The sequence below is a fragment of the Coccidioides posadasii genome, chromosome 1 (genome assembly GCF_018416015.2).
Source record: "Coccidioides posadasii str. Silveira chromosome 1, complete sequence".
NCBI lineage: Eukaryota > Fungi > Ascomycota > Eurotiomycetes > Onygenales > Onygenaceae > Coccidioides > Coccidioides posadasii.
In genome coordinates this window covers 3,796,358-3,815,477 of record NC_089407.1, presented here as the reverse complement: position 1 = coordinate 3,815,477, position 19,120 = coordinate 3,796,358, and the positions used below count along the sequence as shown (strand labels likewise).

Below are 19,120 nucleotides of genomic sequence, written 5' to 3'. Positions count from 1 at the left end.
ATGTCACAGCCAATGCAGCAGGACGCGAACCATGATGAACAGCGTGTTTCGCCATCACGACAGTGACACAACTTCTGAGACGCAGAGACAAAGAACCGGGGCTCAAATACAATTAAAGTATATCTGTGAAGTAGTTGTGAAACAACCATTCAACTGTCTTAATCCATATCGCTATGCAACAATAGAACAAACATCAAGGGAATACCCACGCTATGCTATATCCACAAGAAAGTTAAGAATTAATGGACCGCTCAACAAAGGGAATCAAAAGACCAGCCCACTGTATCTATCTGGTGCGGCTGTGCTCCATGTCTTGAACATCCAAGCAGCACAGCCATGCACCCTGTCGCGAGAGCACATAATCTACCCAGTTTCGCCGAAGAAACCACAGCGCCAACCAAGCTAAAAAGAATGCAAGGCAATAAGATGAAGTAGGTAAAACATGTTCAAAAAAAATAAAATTCGATATTCGATCAGCGTTTCGATTTGGAGAGTGCAGCGAGCTTCTTCTTGCGTTCCAACTTGGCTTTCTTGGCCTCCATTTCCGCTCTCAACTCTCGTTCATCTTCAGCTTTGGCTTGGCGAAGGGCTTCTTGCTCTTCGTCCTCCATATCCATAATTCCGGCCTCCATGTCGGACGAAGCATCCGAGTAATCGTCGTAGTCATCCGCACCATAGTAATCGCCTTCGTCTTCTTCATCTGTCCCGAGGTACTCGTCCACTACACGGCGACGAGCATGTTTTCCTTGGCTGCCTTTCTGCGCGCCCGCACTGGCACCACGCCGCGATGGAAGCCCTGCGGTGCCGGCATAGCTAGTGGCACTTGATGGACGTGCAGTCCCTTTGTATTCTGGTTCAGCACTTGTTTTGCGAGACAGGGATTTCATCCTGTTAGGAACACTAGGCGGGGCGCCCGGCGTGATTGACTTTTTGCCTCTGCCAACCTCTAGTTCCCGGTGCTTTGCTCCTTTCAGCAAACGTTCCCGCTTCGCCTTACTCATTCTTTCCTTCGTAACCGTCTGGTGTTTTATCATGCCAACGTTGAGTGGCTTTTGCTGCTGAAGAGCCTTGGCTTGCGCCATGATATCGGCAAAAGAGCCTTTTGGTGGAGGCTTGGTGGGCGCAGAGTTCACAGGCTTTGGTGTCGAGGAGGTAGTTGGTTTTGGAGTAAAGGACACCTTTGTGGATGGCCGAGGGGGGGAAGGTCGATTCTGCAGGCTCAGCTGTGACGCCGGCTTTGCAGTCTTAGCGACCTTGCTGGCAGGGTGGGGTACATCTTGCCCAGCTTTTCGTTTCTGGCCGAGTCCAGAGCTATAACTCTGGGTCGAAGGTGTTTTGTTGGTGATAGAAGGTATGGGGGCTGCTGAAGCTTTTCTGTGGGCTGGGGGTGGGGTGATCGATGCATCCCCTGTACCGATGGATGTGAGAACTGAATTCAGGAACTGGGACTTAAGATCAGCTTTGATATCAGAAAACTGGGGCTCCAGGAGGTCAAGCTCACACTCATGGTGACCGAAGTCTGACGGTGTGGAAGCGCAGGTAGGATAGGAACCGCTCGCCAAAGATGAGTGGGATCTGCAAATCAATCATGATTTCAGTGTTCCACGGCAGGTCATAGCAACCTCGACCTCAGGATAGCGCAGATCTCGTCAGATACTGGGAGCCGGAGGGTCTCCAGCGATCAGAATCTTAGGTCACGCCACATGGGAGGCCGGAGGAGAGCGCCACGTCGACAAGCCAGGACTGTGCGAGAGGGAAAAGGAGAGAGGCCGGCGCTGGGTGCCAGGCGGGCGCGCACTGCCCTTTTATATCTGGCGAGCCGGCGCCAGGCTTAGGTAAGGCACGGCTGACTCAGCAAACGTAGTCAAGCCACGGCAGCTCGCTTACTGGCAGTGGCTGGTGCGCCCCTCGCACCGTTAGCCACACGCTGGTTCAAATAATTCGTTTCGCGTTCTGCGGCTGCTCTTCTTCGTTCATCCGCTTCGACCACGCATTCAACGAACTTGACGTCTCAGTCTCCGCCCAACTCGCGGTTAAATCGATTGATTCTCCTGTTCGCTTATTTCAAAGCAGTGTACGTCACTTGGGTCCTGCGACTCCTCGTTGCGAAGTAACAACCGGCTGACTTTTTTTTTTTTTTTTTTTTTTTTTCATTTGCAGCTACTTTCTCAACAACAATGAAGCATCTCGCCGCTTACCTTCTCCTTAGCCTCGGTGGCAACGAGTCGCCTTCCGCCAGCGATATCAAGGGCGTTCTCTCCTCTGTCGGTATCGATGCTGATGAGGAGCGTCTAGAGAAGCTCATTTCCGAGCTCAAAGGAAAGGACCTTCAGGAGGTCAGTGTTAAACTCGTTTTGATTATTTTCCCAAGCCTGACCGCCGCCTTGGTATGTTGACATTTCCTCTAGTTGATCGCTGAAGGTACCACCAAACTCGCTTCCGTTCCCTCCGGTGGTGCCGCTGCTGCTCCTGCTGCTGGCGCTGGTGGTGCTGCTGCTGGTGAGGCTGCCCCAGCTGCTGAGGAGGAGAAAAAGGAGGAAGAGGAGGAGTCCGATGAGGACATGGGCTTCGGTCTCTTCGACTAAACGACGAGCGCCTCCTTATGAAAATAAAAAAAGGACGTTAGAGACGGTCGCCGCCAGATATGCTTTGATATTCGATGGCGCGTGGACGAGAACTTTGTTTTCTACACTGACGACGACAACGTATGAAATCTGGGAATTCTTTTTAAGTATTGATGGGATCGCCAAATTTGGTCATGCGGTCAAAGAGTTTCCAACATTGAGTTGCTATTCTACCATACGATGTACGCTTAGGTTTTGAGATTCCCTAAGAGAATGAAATCAAGGGCCGTATCTCTAGCAATCTCCCGGTCCACTAGTGATTCCGACGAAATCGTCGACTTTCCGGAATCTTTAAATTCAGTGCGAAGTATGCATAGGCCCGTACATTTAGTTTTCGGGCGCTATGCAACGTTCTCTATTGATATATACTTCTAGCTCTTGCTGTAATGAATTCGCTGGTCGTCCTTGAAAACATTCTAAACACGGTCATTACAACGGTTATCCTAGCCCGTATGACACCGCCCCTTGTAAATCTGCCATTTGTACAAATTTCTCTTTCTCGTAAGTAGACAAAGCAACGCGCACCAAAAAGGGGCTTGATAGCCTTTTCCAGCGAGGCTTTATCGCCCAGCAGGCCCTCGCCGGACCGCCTTAGACATCGCCGGCCGCCACAGATAGAGCTTGATAGGGCTGGGTTGCCGGATTGGGGAAAACTTAGGGCTTGCTGACTCATTAGCGTGATCGCTTAGCCGAGCCATTCAAACTTCCACCCTCCCAAACCAGGCTTGAAGGCGAGTGGAACGGTCATCAGCCCAAACGACAAATCTTTCATCGCCCGTCTTTCTAATCGACAAGCCGAGTTGCTTCGAGAGACTAATCCGCAATCATGGCTGACACTGAATACGTGAGTATTACCTATGGTGTGGGATTATGGACGCATGCTGGCAGATGGAGAACTAACCTGTCTTCTGTCTCTTAGAATGCGGAGGAGGCTGCCGGTACGTGTCTCGAATGATCTCTTCCGAAGTGTTTTGTGTGTGGCGATGCCAGAAAGATACCGCTTGGAGGCCCTTTTTTACAGCGGGAGAGGAAGAGGTGGATGATATGCGGTCGTTTTATGACCAGGCGTTGGGAATAAGGGCGCAACGAGAAACTGGACTGACACTGACTGGACGTTCTCCCACAGAGTTGAAGAAGAGAAGAGCATTCAGAAAGTTTTCCTACCGTGGAATCGACCTTGATCAGTATGTTGGATCCGACGTTCCTAAGCCCATCTAGGCCGCCCAATAGTTGCCGCGAGTGACAGAAATCTGATTATTGCAATTTGATCGCAGACTCCTTGATCTCTCTTCCGAACAGCTCCGCGATGTCGTTCATGCTCGTGCCCGCCGCCGATTCAACCGCGGTCTCAAGCGAAAGCCAATGGGCTTGATCAAGAAGCTCCGAAAGGCCAAGCAGGAGGCCAAGCCAAACGAGAAGCCCGAGCTCGTCAAGACACATCTGCGTGACATGATCGTTGTCCCCGAGATGATTGGCAGCGTTGTCGGTATCTACTCCGGCAAGGAATTCAACCAGGTTGAAATTAAGCCTGAAATGGTTGGGCACTACTTGGGAGAGTTCTCCATCTCATAGTACGTTACTCGCCCTTCGTACACGGAGTTTCTACCGGTGTCGTTGCTAACATTTATCCCCAGCAAACCCGTCAAGCACGGTAGACCTGGTATCGGTGCTACCCACTCTTCTCGTTTCATTCCTCTCAAATAAAGAATTATATGTCGTGTTATGTTTCTGGCTGGCTCGTTAAAGGCAGGGTGTTTTGCTTAATGGGTAAAATACTCCTTTTATGGCATATGGAGGGGGAAATTTAGCTTCCTTAGAAAACAGCGGCATATGAGGGAACGTTGTTTTTCTAAGCTGCCCATGTTAGCTAGAATATTGACGGTTTTATATCCTAGCTGAACAAATCGATCCTCTGGTCGTCTGATGCGGCATGAATGGTTTCCATTTTCTAATTGAATCCCATGAATAATTTGCTTGGCGTTACACACATGCGGGAGTAAGAACACAATCAGAACCTTCTGGCACCCTGAAGCCTCAAGGCAATGACTCAAAACTGCCAACAGCCACCATCAATGCCGAACCTGTAGCAATGACATTGGAATTCCTTCATCACTATGCATAAAAAATCCGTTCCTAGTTCATTGATTCCACAATGCCCCAAAGGTTGACTCCATGGATGTTGGCTTAGCCACCAAGGTTCTCGAAAACGGGGTTAAAATTCACAAATGGTAGCTAGTCGGAGGCGTTTTCGAATGTACGACGGCACTTCGACGTCGGTGTGTTCGTTATTTATAGCGTGACATTCCCGTTAATCCCCCTGTCCCTTAAGATGGGTTATTGGCGGAAGAGCCGTTGTTCCGACGCCGCAATGCTGCCAGCCGTGCAGCACGAGCTGCACGTCTTTCACTTGCGGCGACCCGTTCGTGGACATTTAGACATTGCTCCAACCAGACCCCGTGGCCGGATTCATAGCCAAAATCAGCATTTGGTTCCTGCACCAAGTCCAATTGTGACATGGCTGAGGACAACGACCGGCTACGGTCTGACTCGGGTGATCTACTACGCTCCGGAGCTTGGGATCCTCTCCACCGGAAGTCTTGCCTCGGCGATTCAGACGCGTTTCCAGCCATGCTAGAATTATCGTCATTATATAAAGCGACGTATCTGCCCCAAGCTCCGTTCAGGACTTGCATGGCTCTCATCTCCGTTTGCTGGCTATATCGAGGGCCAGGCGCCCCATTTGCGTGGATTCCGTTCTCTATTGTCAATCCTGCAGCTGAGCGATTACGCGAAGTGGATGAACTGACGCGTATTCCGTCAATTCCCGATGGCATGTCACGAAGTAATGCGCTTAGACGCTCAAGGGGTCTGAGATGGTGGCGAAGGTTTGCTGGAGTGGTCCACATGCGAGGATCCGGGACCGCGAAGCTTGCCTCTGACATGGCCTCGTAATCAAGCTTGAGATCAGGGTGAGCAGCTAGTGCGAGAAGCAGTAAAAAGGTCGGATCATCGCGAGACACATGTTGGGGAGGGGCACCCAGACCATAGGATTCCCATGGTGCCCATTCGTTGCTAGTCTCCTCCATATTTAGCCCACACTATGATTATGGATTGGCCCTTAAGGGCTGGGAGCTTAAGGAGAAGCCACAAGAGCCTAAAGCTCGTGAAGCGAAGGGAGTCTACTCCCGGGCGGGTGGGTACCAAGGAACGGAAGACGGAGGACACGAAGCTCGATAACTAGGAGATAGATAGGCGCGTGTAATAGGTAGGGAAATACAAGGTGATCTCGGAATTATTCAAGGCCACAACAGAAGGAGAGTGAAGGAAAAATGAGATGCTGGAAAGTTGCGAGTTCAATGTATGATTGAAGTGGGTCTTTTACAGACAGTGAAGGAATATGATAGGGTTTTATAAAGGAAGGAAATATAAAAATCTGGAGAAAGGCGTAGAAGTTTTCTAGGAACAGATAGCCACCTGATTCAAAGACAAGAAAATCACAATATGGCTGATTGTGGATGTTTTGAGAAAGAAAATCTTAGTTCATGTGATTGCTTGCTGTTGCTTGGAAACAGCTTCAGCGGTATGACCCGCGACAAGCGGGAACAACAAAAATATCACTTCACCTGAACCTTATGCTGCTGGCGAAAGGTGTTGAAGGCCCGCTTAAGAGACGACCTTGGGTTTTCTTTGCAAAAATTGTGGGTGGGAATCACTTCAACCACAAACGCTGGTCAGATCAACAGAGGGGTATCTCGAGATTCACACAACTCCACTTTAAATGGGATTAGACGGGTTGAAGGTTGAAATCTGACGTGTAGAATCTTAGAAATGCTGTCTGCCAAAGGCATAGCCTGGCTGTCACCTAAACTGAGGCCTCGTCTATTCGCAAAGCGTCGTCCACAAGCTTCTCCACCTTCTCCCATTCTTTATCAATGTCAGGTTGCATCGCTTCCAGTGTCCATTCCGCGTCTACAAAGAGCGAGAGCGAGCCTCTGTAGATATCCTCCACAGTAGGCAGCTCATTTGAAGCGGTCACCTCAAGGTCAAGCAGGATGGAATAAATCAGTAAGAAAAGGTTGAGCTGATACTTTGAGAGATCAATACCTTCCGCAAAACCCAGGTTCCCCGCTTGAGTAAGGTACCTCATTAAGCTGACAAACATCCATTTATGCATAGTGGCGACCGGATGCCATTTAGCTGGATATACAACGGGATCGATACGGAGATGGCGGATCGCGCATTGCACAAATACGCATTGCAATTGTTGTGCATCCATGAGGGATGCGATGAGCTCGTTCCGAAGCCTGACATACGGCTGACGAGTCAATGGCCATACTAATGTTTTTCGCAGGATGCTCATTGCGCGTTTAAGGCTGCGGATCGAAGCGGCAGGGGAAATTCTAGACTTCGCAGCTTCCAAGAGCCCGACAGCTTCTTTTTGTGCATCGTCGACCAGCTTCGAGTCAAGGTCCGTGACTTCTTTTAGAAATTCGCCGTCGCCGATCTCCTTTTCTCTAATGCACCTGGGGCATTCACATTCAAAATAATATCTTTTAGAGAGTTCCGCCTGGCGGTGTAAACATGCATCAGTAGGTTCAACGTAAGAAACAAATATCTGTTCTCCTTCTTCAATGTGCTGTAGCGCCCTGAGCCAAGTCTTTCCCTTATCAAAATCAACAGCAGCATTAGGATCGCAGCTGTGGTTACACAAAGATGCAAGAGGCTCAACGGCGGCGCCAATTTGATCATAAAATGGAGTTGTTAGAGTAAAAGCGTTGATGTCAAGCTTCGGTCTGTGTCAGCGCATGATAGATCAAGGATCAGGGCACAAAGCGGCGAGCCACGTACTTTGCCAAAACAATCAACGACTTCTTGAAGGCTCAACTCCGTTTTGGAATATTCATGGATCGCTCTGGCACACAATACTAGATTTTGGAAATGATCCGGTTTCGTGCGTATAGTCTCCGTTAGATGACTCGTCAAAGAATCAAAGCGTTGCAGTCTGTCCCCTTGATCCTCCTGATGCTTTTTTAGAAGAAGGATCCTTAACACCGCTCTTGAGGGAGTCGGTAAAACATTTGGATACAGATTTTTGAAGATCTTGCATTCGTGTTTATGGATTGCAGCCCAATTTTCCTTTTGACAACCCTACATTGTAGTCAGCATAGGCCACTAAAGTTTTCTGACGGAATAGAACGACATGGAAGCAGCGACGGTGACAGTCCGTTTTGTGCAACCTTTTACGCCAAGTGCTATTTCATACCTTGCTACAGTACCTCACTGTCCTGCATCCAGTGCATAACTTCAGAGGCACTTGAGGAGCGCCATCCACTTCCCGGTCTCGAAGTGTTTTACCACCAAAACAGTTGGAGCAGGTATCTGCCAATCGAGCCGTATCCAAAACGGCCAACCAAGTGTCCAGCTCTAAAATGGGTTGCCCAATAAGAATTCTGGTGGTCGCGAATAGGCCGGTTCCTGCATTCGGCGTCTCGCCTGGAGCAGCTCGCAAAACCCCTCCATCTGTGTTCCTCATATTGGAGATAATGTGGTATCGGTATTCGTCTACATGCACCCAAGCTCAAGAGGCATAGTAGCTTCTTTGTATTTGCAACGGACTTTCATGTATCATTTTGCCAATGCAAAATAGAGTATCCCTCCCAACTAGTATGTACAAACGCATTGAATGAGACGACAAATGCACGTCTCCTCAATCAAGAAGCGTCCCCGACACTGACCGTTCTAGGGATACTCCCTCCGACAAGTCCAGCAAAGTTTGGCGCCGTCAGATTCGATATCCCAATTAGGGCTTAAACACAAAGCCCTAAAATAGCTCGGCGCTAATAATAATCCGCTCCGCCCATAGATAGAATGGCCGATGGAAGAAATCGATGGGTACTCCGCACGCACTGGCAAGTTCTCAGTGACTCTAGCTTTGCCAGGAGACAATCCGTTTCGAGGATATGAATGGATGTGCGTACTTGGGAATACTGGGAGATGACAACATCTCTCTTGTAGCAATCCACGCTTGAGTTTCAACTAAGGCACAAGCGGGCCTACAGGTAGCGAACGGGTCCAAATGAGCGGAACGCTGGACGAAACATGGCATCAAATGGAGACTTTTATCTATCTCTTTTCGTATTTGAAAGAAAAAAACCCCGGGCCAAAGCCTCTTTAAAAAAAAAAAAGGAAAAATGAAAGGAAAAAAAAGCCCTTCGATATAATATGCCAAATAAAGAAAGCCGAGAGTACACACCAAAAGAGCAGTCTACAATCATCGAAGAAAAATAAACGTAAAAAGCTGTGACGAACTTGGAGGATATAAAACCAGGCTTGGTATTTTTCTTCTCGACGCCATAGCGCTGCCGAAATTAGACGGACATTGAAGCAGACCCCCAGTAAAAGTAGAATCGAAGAATTCTCCTGGAAACAACGCGACTGTTTTACAAACTCTTAGTGCCAACAAAATTCGACCAGCTACGAACTTCAGACGGGATTCCTTCTTTGCGAGGAAGCTTCTCATTCATACATTGAGCGAATAGAAGGGCGGTCTAATCTCGAGTTAGTAAAAAGAATTTATCGAGGGCGAGGAAGAGGGCAGCATACCTTTGGTTCCATGAAAAGGGGAACACCGAAATCAACAGCATTTCGTCTCATAACATAGTCTTCATCGAGCAGGGTCTTTCCTCTTTGCTTCGCAATATTGAAGACACCTCTGATATCGTATTTTTGGAAGACTTCTCTTAGTGCTCTCTTGTCTTCCTTAGGAAATTCGATGACCTGAATATCGACCTCGGATTTGGTTGCCTTCTCAAGATATTCCTTGACTCTTGGGCTGGCAGCATACAATTTGTAACCGAGAGGATGGACGAAGTCCACAATATGTGGAAGTTCCGTCAACACATCGGTATCACCGCCAAAGAGGAGACCTTCACCTGGCTCTGGCATACGGAAATTCATCGTGGATTGAAGGGAAGCCCAGTAGGCCTCAACCAAATCCTTGCCGAAGCAGGCAATTTCACCAGTACTTGCCATCTCAACACCAAGGTATGGATCAGCACCAGCAAGACGGGTCCAGCTAAACTGAGGAACCTTGGTGGCAAGATAGTCGCGTTTTACTCTCATGAGGTCGTTGGGCTCTGGAACATCCCTGCCGACAAGCGCCTTGGTTGCGACATCAATGAAGTTCGTGCCAAGCACCTTGCTGACGAAGGGGAAGGATCGCGAAGCACGAAGATTACATTCAATAACCTTCAGCTGTGGCTCGCCACCGTCGGGGTTATCGGCCTTGATGATCTGCATGTTGAAAGGTCCGGTAATGCTGAATGCCTTGGCAACCTTCTCCGCAATTTCCTTTACACGAGCCATGATAGACTCGTCCAAATTAACAGGAGGAAGAACCAGGGTGGCATCGCCGGAGTGAACACCGGCTGCCTCAACGTGCTCACTGACGGCATGGAGGAGGAGCTTGCCTCCGGAAGCTACGGCATCGATGTCAATTTCCTGGGCTCCTTCAATGAATTTCGTGATGACCACAGGGTGGTCGGGAGAAACATCGCTAGCTGAGACAAGCTTGTCGTGAAGTTCACCCTGACTCCGGATAACGCTCATAGCAGCACCCGAAAGGACGTAGCTTGGTCGAACAAGCACTGGATAACCAACGGAGTCCGCAAAAGCCTCAGCCTCGGCAACCGAAGTCAATTCTTTCCATGCTGGCTGGTCAACGCCAATGCTATCCAGAGTCTGAGAGAACTTGTGACGATCTTCGGCTCTATCAATGTCCTTAGGATCGGTACCGAGGACGTGAGCACCGCCCGTTTCTTGGAGTTTAAGGGCAATGTTTTGAGGAAGCTGCCCACCAACCGAGACAACAACGCCGCTGGCATTCTCAAGTTCATAGATATCCATAACTCTCTCGAAGCTCAATTCTTCGAAGTAAAGCTTATCCGCGGTATCAAAGTCAGTAGAGTATGTCTCAGGGTTATAATTAATCATGACAGTTTTCTTGTCCATGTTTCTGAGGGAGAGGGTTGCGTTGACAGCACACCAATCGAATTCCACAGAGCTACCAATTCTGTACACACCGCTTCCGAGGATGATTGTGCCATGGTCATCAAACGTGACATCATGAGATGTAGCATTATAAGTGGTGTAAAGATAGTTGGTGTCGGCTGGGAATTCGGCAGCCAGCGTATCAATTTTCTTGACCCAGGGGTGGATGCCAAAACTCTTCCGACGAGTCCGGACTTCTTCTTCTGTAGAACCAACGCACAATGCAATCTGCTTGTCAGAAAAGCCCATTTTTTTCGCCTTCAGCATCATCTCTTTCTTAATTCCAAACAGGCTTCCGATATCTCTCAGGGCATGGTCAACGTCAACGATATTTTGCAGCTTATACAAGAACCATTTATCGATCTTCGTCAGTTCATGAACTTTGTCAACTGAGTAATTCTCATGGAGCATTGCCTGTCCAACTGCAAGCCATCGGCGATCTGTAGGGTTCTTGAGCACTTCATCAAGGTTCTCAAACTTATCACCTTGGAAACCGACAAATCTAGGATCGACTTGACGGATGGCTTTTTGGAAAGATTCCTCAAATGTGCGGCCAATAGCCATAACTTCCCCAACGGATTTCATGGAGCTCCCGATATCCCGCTTAACATGCTGGAATTTGCTCAAATCCCATCGTGGGATCTTGGTGACAATATAATCCAAGCTGGGTTCAAAATTGGCAGTTGTGGTTTTTGTAACGGCATTGGGGAGTTCGGGCAAGATGTGCCCAAGGCCAATTTTGGCGGCAGTGTAAGCTAGCGGATAACCAGTGGCTTTCGACGCCAAGGCAGACGAGCGAGAGAGACGGGCATTCACTTCAATAACTCTGTAGTCAAGGCCATCGGGCTGAAGAGCGTACTGAACATTACACTCGCCCACAACTCCAAGGTGTCGAACAATTTTGATGGCAGCAGTTCGAAGCATGTGATACTCTTCATCAGAGAGGGTTTGACTGGGTGCAACAACAATACTATCACCAGTATGGATGCCGAGAGGATCGAAGTTTTCCATGTTGCAAACAGTGATGCAGTTGTTGGCTGCATCACGAACAACCTCGTATTCAACTTCCTTCCATCCCTTCAGAGATTTCTCAACAAGAATCTGTGGAGCCAGGGTCAATGATCGGGAAGACAAATTCTTTAACTCCTCAGCATTTGCAGCGAAACCGGATCCAAGGCCACCCAGAGCATAGGCCGACCGAACGATGATGGGATAGCCGATCTTGTCGGCGGCTTCGAGAGCCTCGTCGACGGTGCTGACGGCAATAGACTCCGCAATTGGGATATCAATTTCATTCAAGGCTTTTGCGAACAAATCTCTGTCCTCGCTGGTTTCGAGGGTTTTGATACTGGTTCCAAGCACCTTCACGCCATATTTCTCGAAGATACCCATTCGGTTCATCTGCACACCAAGATTAAGAGCCGTCTGGCCACCGAAACTGAGGAATATTCCATCCGGCTTCTCTTTCTCAATAACGTGCGTGACATATTCAGGGGTAACGGGGAGATAATAGACTTCGTCGGCGAGTTTGTGGTCGGTTTGAATCGTCGCAATGTTGGGGTTGATCAAAACAGATTTGACCCCAGCTTCCTTCAAAGCCTTGAGGGCTTGCGAGCCTGTAAAAAAGAGACGAAAGGACAAGCTATTAGCACTTCCCTCTCGAAAACACCTGTAGGAGGAGCGAAGATTTTGAAGCATTGGACCCGCAAGGAATTCCCCCAATGCTACGTGGAACGCGGCTATTCAAGGCACAAGATCCCAGTCATGGCTTACCTGAATAATCAAATTCACCCGCTTGACCAATGCTCAATCCACCACTTCCAATGACAAGGACCTTTTTAACGTCGACAAGGTCAGGGCCTTGCACTCCACCCCTGGCAGAGAACGACTTCGCGCTTGGAGCCTCAGCCTGAGCCGCCGCTAAGTTGCGAGCCGAGCGAGCGAACGACCGGGTGGACCGCCATGACGTGAATGCCTGTAATTTTGATCGAGAATATAGCTTTCTCGAGGAAGTCTGCGTCGAAAATGCTCGGAGGGCCGACGGAGCAGAGGATTCAACAGTGGAAAGGCATCGTTGGCGCAAAAGGTGCGAGATCGCCCGTTGCCCACACCGGGCTGAGAGAGCCATTGGCCGCCGTGCCTGGCGCAGAAGGGATAACAATATATGCAAGAGGGGAAAGAATCAGTATAGGGATCGAGAGAAAGGAACAATTGTGTTGGAAAACCAGCTAGTTTTCGACTTTGGTTGTGGAAATGAAAGTTTTTGGTTTTGAAACTTTTTTTTTCTTGTCTCTGGGGTTGAACCAAACTTTTAGGGTGATATGGCATTTTAGCGTGTGACTCACTCGACTTGTTGAGCTTCAATTCCTTATATAAATATAATTTCAAAATAATAACTACTATTTTGGCTATAGGAAGGTCTTGAGAGTGGAATATCTCGCTAAGAATGATTTGAGGTTCGTCATGCTATCACCATACAGAAAACGGGTATCTGGGCAGCTGGTCTTACAAAGTTCATGTGTATTTCGTGGGTGCATTTCATGAAGTCTATACTGGGCTCGGGTGTAGAAAAAGGTCCGAACAGCGTCGTGAGCAAAGCGGAAAAGAGTCCACTTAACATTGTCAATCTTTTTTCAGTCTCCGGTAACACCGATCTTCCCGTGTAGTCCGGACCACGGACCCTTACGCGGATTCTCCAACCGACCGGTAACTTTTCTATTTCTTGAGAACCCTAGACCCGTGGCGCAAACGCCTTCATTCGGCCCTTCCACGGCGTCGCCCGAAGATGTTACGTCCTCATAATTCTGATTCATAGTCTCGTAAATGTCTCTCAATGTGCGGTCGGCGCTCTTGGTCGCTTCTGTCCCAATTGCCAGCTGTTGGTCAATATGGTCTTTTGCAGAATCCCGTGCTATCCCAGAAGCGAAAGCCCATGCTTTCGCATGCATAACAGCTCCTGAATCGCGATTTATGCTTATTGGTGACGCGTCGATCTCGGATCGAGAGTTGATTGTGGTTGTGACCTGTTTGACACGCTGGTGTCGGGCTGGAATCGGGTACTCCGGTAGCAAATGGCTCTCATTTTGCAGGCGTTCAAAAACTTTCCCGGAATGCAATACTTCTTTAGATAAGATTGCAGAGAGGAAAGATTTGTGGCCTGCAGTGGTCTTTTGAGCTTTCGAAACCGAAGCCAGGTTTTCATGGACATATGGGAACACAATCGCAAAGTCCGTAAAAGAAGGTTCTAACTCTTGATGCTGGGACCTCGTCCGTGGAGGCTGAGAGGGGGGTTTCATTGATATGCATAACGTAGCAGATACTATCTCCAGCAGTTTTCGACGGGCGGAAATATAAGCAGCATATTGTTGTTCAATTTCAGTTTTCAATCCATCAAGCAGAAGTCGAGCCTCATTTTCGCCAGATTCATTACGGGTTTGCTTCTCGTCAACATTGCTGGCATTTTCCATACCAGATGTAGCAAGTGTATGTTCAACCCACTTGATAAGTTCATCACGAATTCGCATAAGGCCTTTCAACCTGGCTTGCGGGCTTATATTTCCCTGGTCGGCCCGGGTTAGTTGCACTTGCGCCTTTATTCTTCCAAGCAGGCTCTTTTCGTTGTCCACCCGGGCCTTAGAAACAAGCACAGCCCGCTCCAACTCATAGAGTAAGCCATCAGGATGATTTCCGTGCCCGGGAGAATATCCTGCCTCGTATTGATGTACAACGAACCGCTCAGAGGACGAAAAAACTTCTTTCATTTCGCGATTTACATCGAGAAAGTTCGAGCTAGCTGCCTCCATTGTAGTCAACTTATCCAGGTAATGTTGACAGATTTGAATTTTGCTCCGTAGCCTACGGCTTCGAAGCAGAGACAGATAAGTCTGGAAATTTTGAGCTCCCGACGAAGAACACTCCTCTGAATTGCAGCGGCTCATCCTTTCGGTGAGAGCCTTCACCTCTTCCAGCAGACCACGATATTCTTTCCTCGCGGCAATGTCGGCCTGTACGGCTCTCAAATATTGGGCTCGAAGTCCATTGCTGAACTCCGACGGTACTCGTTTGATGCCCGCGACATTCTGAGGAGCACACAGCGATATATGTGAAGCAGGAGCAATATCCGAAAATATGACCTGAGCCTGTAAATAAAGGGTCAATGCACGCCTGATTTTGAGGACCTCATCCCGCGTTTTGATATATGGCGCGAGTTGCTTTGCAAAAGCCGGCCGCGGTTCCGGGAGCTGAGGGCTTTGCAACATTTCTCTCTATAGCCTAACTAGTACGTGCCGAGTAGATAATCGAAAATCGAACAAAAGCTGAGTGTGCTGCTTGCTTATTGGTGGTGGAACGAATGTGGTGTTGTTGCAGCACAGGAGCCGGGTAAATACAGTAGATCCCCGCTATAGCGAACCCCGATACAACGAATTCCCCTATATAATGAACAAAATCTCTTCCCAAATTTGAATCTCCATACAAAATTTGTTAACTATTTTGAATATTTTATAGGCAATTTGTTATAACAAGACCCAATGCTATGTCAAACTGCTATTTTAATCAAGTAAAAGAAGACTCTCCAGGCTTGCAAGCTGCAGTATTCAAGTCTTAGCAGTAAGACTTTAAAGCAGTGGTTTGAGCAACACTATAATCAAATTATTATCTCATTCTCTGTCTTCAAGATTCTATCATTATATTATAATTATCTTGATTAGACTACCTGCTGCTCAGAGCAGAAGTGCTACTGTTGCAAGTACTAGCCTGAGCTTGAAACAGCTCTTTACATGTGGATTCAACAGATAGAGAACCACACCTCTATCTTAGAAGAGATGATTCAGTATAAAGCAGAGTTCTTTTAAAAAAATCTATCAGTTTACAAAAACTATAAGATGCCAGCATTTAGCAATAGTTAACTTCATCAATTTTAGTCTTGCAAGTTTATCAAGAATTACATACAATATAAAGAAGCTGAAAGTACTGTGACAGTAAAACAAGAGATAAGAGATATAGAGCAGCTTCTTCAACAATATAATTTTAAAAATATCTTCAACTGTAATAAAACTGAGCTTTTTTAAAAGTTGACACTGAATCAAGAGCTTTTTATATACTTAATATCTGGATAAAGAAGAGAGAAGACATAAATTACTGCTTATATATATTGCAATACAGATAAATTAGAGAAACTATCTATCTGATTTATTAGTACAGCTAAATAATCACATGTCTTCTATACTACTGATATTAAAATTAAAAATCTGTCACTCAAGTAAAGATTAAATAAGAAGATATGGATGACAGAATATATTATAAAGAAATAACTTCACTGGTTTAATTCTCAAATAACAGACTGTAAAGTTATGCTTCTTATAAATAATTTCTCTGTATATAAGCTTACATTTAAAAATATCTAGCAGAGCTTCTATCTCTTACTGAGTATTTTAGTTATTTAGCTTTCACCAAATGCAACAAGTAAATATTAACTACTGGATCAAGAGATAATTTATACATGAAAGTGATACTAGAAGCAGCAGTAGATTTAGTATATACTTGAGAAGTATAAGTCTGGCTGAAATTCTCTTGCTATAGTTAATATTTTGATAATACTATGCTGGAGAATCAAGATGTAATATATAAACATATTTACAGTTTTAATTATTTACTGCTTTAATAGAGTTTTATTTTTCAAAAGACCTGTATAGTTAAATTCTGAGAATAATTTAATTATAGAAATAATCAGTAAGTTTTAAAGATTTTGTCTTCTCTCAGTAATTCAAAATCTAATAAATATTCAGCACTTTCTTAATCCAGCAGATGAAGTAGTAGAGGATTCTTCTAAGACTATTAAGCAGTATATTATTGCACTGCTAAATCTAGCAGATGAGAGTGAAGAGAATGAGGATTTAACTACAGAGATGCTCTTACTGATTATATCTTTAGAGGCTTTAGATCTACTTAAACAGCTTCAGCTGTATAAAGAGCAGCAAGATCAGGAAGATTAATAGGTAATTCAGCAGCTCAACAGCTACAAGAGCAAAATAGCAGCAAGAAGGCTTCAAATTCAGCAGCAGCAAGATATTCATATCTATTTTCAATATGCACCTTCTATATAGCCTATTTTCAATGTGCACCCTCTATATAGTGTATTCCCCTATATAATGAATTGAACAAGCTTCCAAAATTAAATCACTATAGTGGAGATCTACTGTATATAGATAGTCAAGACGGAATCTGTATTTCCTCAAAATACTTTATTCGCACTATGAAGTACGGAGTACGGAGGTGTAGAACAAAAGTTCCCGGAAACTCTATTATGTTTCAACGTATTGCAGTTACCTGCAGCCCCACCAAAATTTGGTGGGGTAGCAGGTATCTCCCTAAACTGTGGAAGAAAGCCAACTTTCAAATTCACTGTGAAAACTGGCAAGCTTGTTCGACAAGGCAAGGGGGGAGTTGATTGGTATAGGTATCAGAAGGTGTTAAAATTCTATCATCTTACTATTGAATTCTCTAGCTAATCTGATACTTCTTTCATTCTAGGAGGTTCTTCTTGCTAAATTATTCCCTTTTGTCAAGGAATGCCTTGAATCCCGATTCAATACTGTTGTTCTAGAAGATGGAGCTCCAGCACATACCCATTTCTACCAACATGTTATAAATCTTGCGGCATGACAGCTGAAGACACAGAATGATTGGAGAAAACCTGACAAGACAGAGTCACAGACTGTTGTGGAGAAATCTTAAAACAGGAAGTCATGTGACCAATGATAGAACTGATAAGCTGACTGATTGCACCAAGCATAATAAAACTGATCAGAGAACATAACAAGCATACTGTAGTAGAATGAATAGAACAGCTTAGCAGAACTATTACCAAAAGCATCATGTATATAAGAACACTTATTATCAGAGATTTAATAAACTTGTTTATTATAATTAATCTTTCTACCTATCTTATAGATATTTTTAAATCAGATACTCTCATATCTTGATTATTTTTTATATTATTAAAGTTCTATAATACTGTATAATTGTATCTGATTCTGCTACTCTTAAGAAGATATAATAATCTTGCTCTGACTCTAATATATCTGTACAGAAACTCTTTGTTATTAAAGTAAGACTGCTCACTCAATCAAAGTACTATTAAATTATTAATTACTATCTCTAATTTATTATAACTCTTTTTAGAATCTTTGCTTCTATTTATACACTTAAAAGCTTAAGAGAGAATTACAGATTGCATAACATCTCAAACTTAATATAATATATTAATTACTTCTGACTTAAAAGAAAATACATCTGAGATCTTAGAGATTATATATAAAGAAAAAACTTTCTGTATTATATTAAAGTATAAAGATACAACCCCTATCTTATATTAAGATCTAACAGAATATAGAAACCATGTTTGCATCTAAAGCACTAGCTGTTAATGCTCAAGATCTTATAAATAAAATCTTGTAAGGATTCACTGCGAACCTCTTACATGAATAAACAGCATCTACAAGGGCCAGAGGCCTTAGCTTGCAAGCTGCTGGAAGCTGCATGTGTTCTCACAAGGCACTAAGTCACATGCTTGCAAGCATACATAAAAGACCATTACTGTATGAACTTCTTGCTGAAAGTTAATAGCAATCTTGTTTACAAGTTGTATATAATTGCCAGAATACAGATTTTTTATCTTGTGTACTTTTTTTTTATATATATTTCTTTTAGAGATTCATTGTCATGCTGATCTACATATATAATTCTCACATTTTGCCACTCTTCTTTGGTGACATCTGATAATAGTATCAGCACAAAGAAGCCAACTCTCTGAAACTCATGAATCTGAAACACCAGTCAAAAATCTATCTGAAGAACAAACTCAAGTTTATAAGGAGACAACTAATCTTAACATCTTATCTTTCTTAACTGTTGATAAAACAAGCACTGTAAACTTAAAGAGAAAGTCTACTCTGATACTAAAAAATAAAATTCAACAGCTTTATGAGAAGACCAAACTACTAAAGAAAATAATAAAATGACAAGAGAAGTTAAATGCTCTCTAGAATACTCAAAAGCACTTATAAAGTGAATCTCTTGATATAGCTATCTTCAACCTAACACCCACAAAGTGTCTGTTAATCTTGAGACCATCACAACATACAAAGTGCTACCAGACTGAAACTTATACAGAATATTGCCAGTTTATCTTAGATATTGAATTCATTTGTGATGCAAGCAAATTAAATAATAAAAATACTCTTGTGTATGCTCTTACAGAACTTGATTATATTAAGAAAGATTTTTAGAAGGCCCACCACAAAGATAATTTATTAAAAAACAACTGGACTGGCTTTAAAGAATTTCTACACACAAGACTAGAAGACCTAGCAAATCATATACAAAACTCTTGATAAGTAATTTTTAGTCTGCACAAAAGTTTGAATAAAACTAATCATATTTATTAC

The 19,120-nt window shown here is 44.9% G+C and overlaps 7 protein-coding genes across 7 annotated transcripts; 2 read left to right on the top strand and 5 right to left on the bottom strand.

The window, feature by feature from the left end:
* Positions 1 to 93: 93 nt before the first annotated feature.
* D8B26_001104 (uncharacterized protein) lies at positions 94 to 1,752 on the bottom strand. Its single transcript, XM_003070724.2, has 2 exons — positions 1,502 to 1,752; positions 94 to 1,442 (listed from the first exon to the last, which is right to left on the bottom strand). Exons 1-2 carry the CDS (start codon positions 1,505 to 1,507, stop codon positions 474 to 476), a joined length of 975 nt encoding a protein of 324 aa, XP_003070770.1. The 5' UTR covers positions 1,508 to 1,752; the 3' UTR covers positions 94 to 473.
* Positions 1,753 to 2,177: 425 nt separating this feature from the next.
* On the top strand, positions 2,178 to 2,585 carry RPP2B (ribosomal protein P2; the record flags this gene model as incomplete). Its single annotated transcript, XM_003070725.2, has 2 exons — positions 2,178 to 2,336; positions 2,409 to 2,585. 2 exons carry the CDS (start codon positions 2,178 to 2,180, stop codon positions 2,583 to 2,585), a joined length of 336 nt encoding a protein of 111 aa, XP_003070771.1.
* An 865-nt stretch (positions 2,586 to 3,450) lies between these two features.
* Positions 3,451 to 4,328, top strand: RPS15 (40S ribosomal protein uS19; the record flags this gene model as incomplete). Its single annotated transcript, XM_003070726.2, has 5 exons — positions 3,451 to 3,468; positions 3,544 to 3,562; positions 3,751 to 3,808; positions 3,899 to 4,195; positions 4,259 to 4,328. 5 exons carry the CDS (start codon positions 3,451 to 3,453, stop codon positions 4,326 to 4,328), a joined length of 462 nt encoding a protein of 153 aa, XP_003070772.1.
* A 620-nt stretch (positions 4,329 to 4,948) lies between these two features.
* D8B26_001101 (uncharacterized protein) lies at positions 4,949 to 5,710 on the bottom strand (the record flags this gene model as incomplete). The annotated part of the gene is made up of 1 exon (XM_003070727.1): positions 4,949 to 5,710. The coding sequence occupies one exon, from the start codon at positions 5,708 to 5,710 to the stop codon at positions 4,949 to 4,951; it is 762 nt and encodes a 253-aa protein (XP_003070773.1).
* Positions 5,711 to 6,398: 688 nt separating this feature from the next.
* On the bottom strand, positions 6,399 to 8,383 carry D8B26_001100 (uncharacterized protein). The gene is made up of 3 exons (XM_003070728.2): positions 7,888 to 8,383; positions 7,473 to 7,772; positions 6,399 to 7,410 (listed from the first exon to the last, which is right to left on the bottom strand). Exons 1-3 carry the CDS (start codon positions 8,155 to 8,157, stop codon positions 6,487 to 6,489), a joined length of 1,494 nt encoding a protein of 497 aa, XP_003070774.1. The 5' UTR covers positions 8,158 to 8,383; the 3' UTR covers positions 6,399 to 6,486.
* A 321-nt stretch (positions 8,384 to 8,704) lies between these two features.
* Positions 8,705 to 12,903, bottom strand: CPA2 (carbamoyl-phosphate synthase (glutamine-hydrolyzing) cpa2). Its single transcript, XM_003070729.2, has 3 exons — positions 12,447 to 12,903; positions 9,228 to 12,289; positions 8,705 to 9,172 (listed from the first exon to the last, which is right to left on the bottom strand). Exons 1-3 carry the CDS (start codon positions 12,799 to 12,801, stop codon positions 9,065 to 9,067), a joined length of 3,525 nt encoding a protein of 1,174 aa, XP_003070775.2. The 5' UTR covers positions 12,802 to 12,903; the 3' UTR covers positions 8,705 to 9,064.
* Positions 12,904 to 13,178: 275 nt separating this feature from the next.
* D8B26_001098 (uncharacterized protein) lies at positions 13,179 to 14,932 on the bottom strand (the record flags this gene model as incomplete). Its single annotated transcript, XM_003070730.2, has 1 exon — positions 13,179 to 14,932. The coding sequence occupies one exon, from the start codon at positions 14,930 to 14,932 to the stop codon at positions 13,307 to 13,309; it is 1,626 nt and encodes a 541-aa protein (XP_003070776.2). The 3' UTR covers positions 13,179 to 13,306.
* Positions 14,933 to 19,120: the final 4,188 nt, after the last annotated feature.

Excerpts from the sequence above, each read along its gene's own strand:
- D8B26_001100 (XM_003070728.2), bottom strand. The coding sequence starts at position 8,157 with ATGAGGAACACAGATGGAGGGGTTTTGCGAGCTGCTCCAGGCGAGACG. Across the intron at positions 7,773-7,887 it reads CAGTGAGGTACTGTAGCAAG|GGTTGTCAAAAGGAAAATTG; the intron begins GTATGAAATAGC and ends ACTACAATGTAG. Across the intron at positions 7,411-7,472 it reads TCGTTGATTGTTTTGGCAAA|CTTGACATCAACGCTTTTAC; the intron begins GTACGTGGCTCG and ends CACAGACCGAAG.
- CPA2 (XM_003070729.2), bottom strand. The coding sequence starts at position 12,801 with ATGGCTCTCTCAGCCCGGTGTGGGCAACGGGCGATCTCGCACCTTTTG. Across the intron at positions 12,290-12,446 it reads GGGTGAATTTGATTATTCAG|GCTCGCAAGCCCTCAAGGCT; the intron begins GTAAGCCATGAC and ends TCTTTTTTACAG. Across the intron at positions 9,173-9,227 it reads CCCTTTTCATGGAACCAAAG|ACCGCCCTTCTATTCGCTCA; the intron begins GTATGCTGCCCT and ends ACTCGAGATTAG.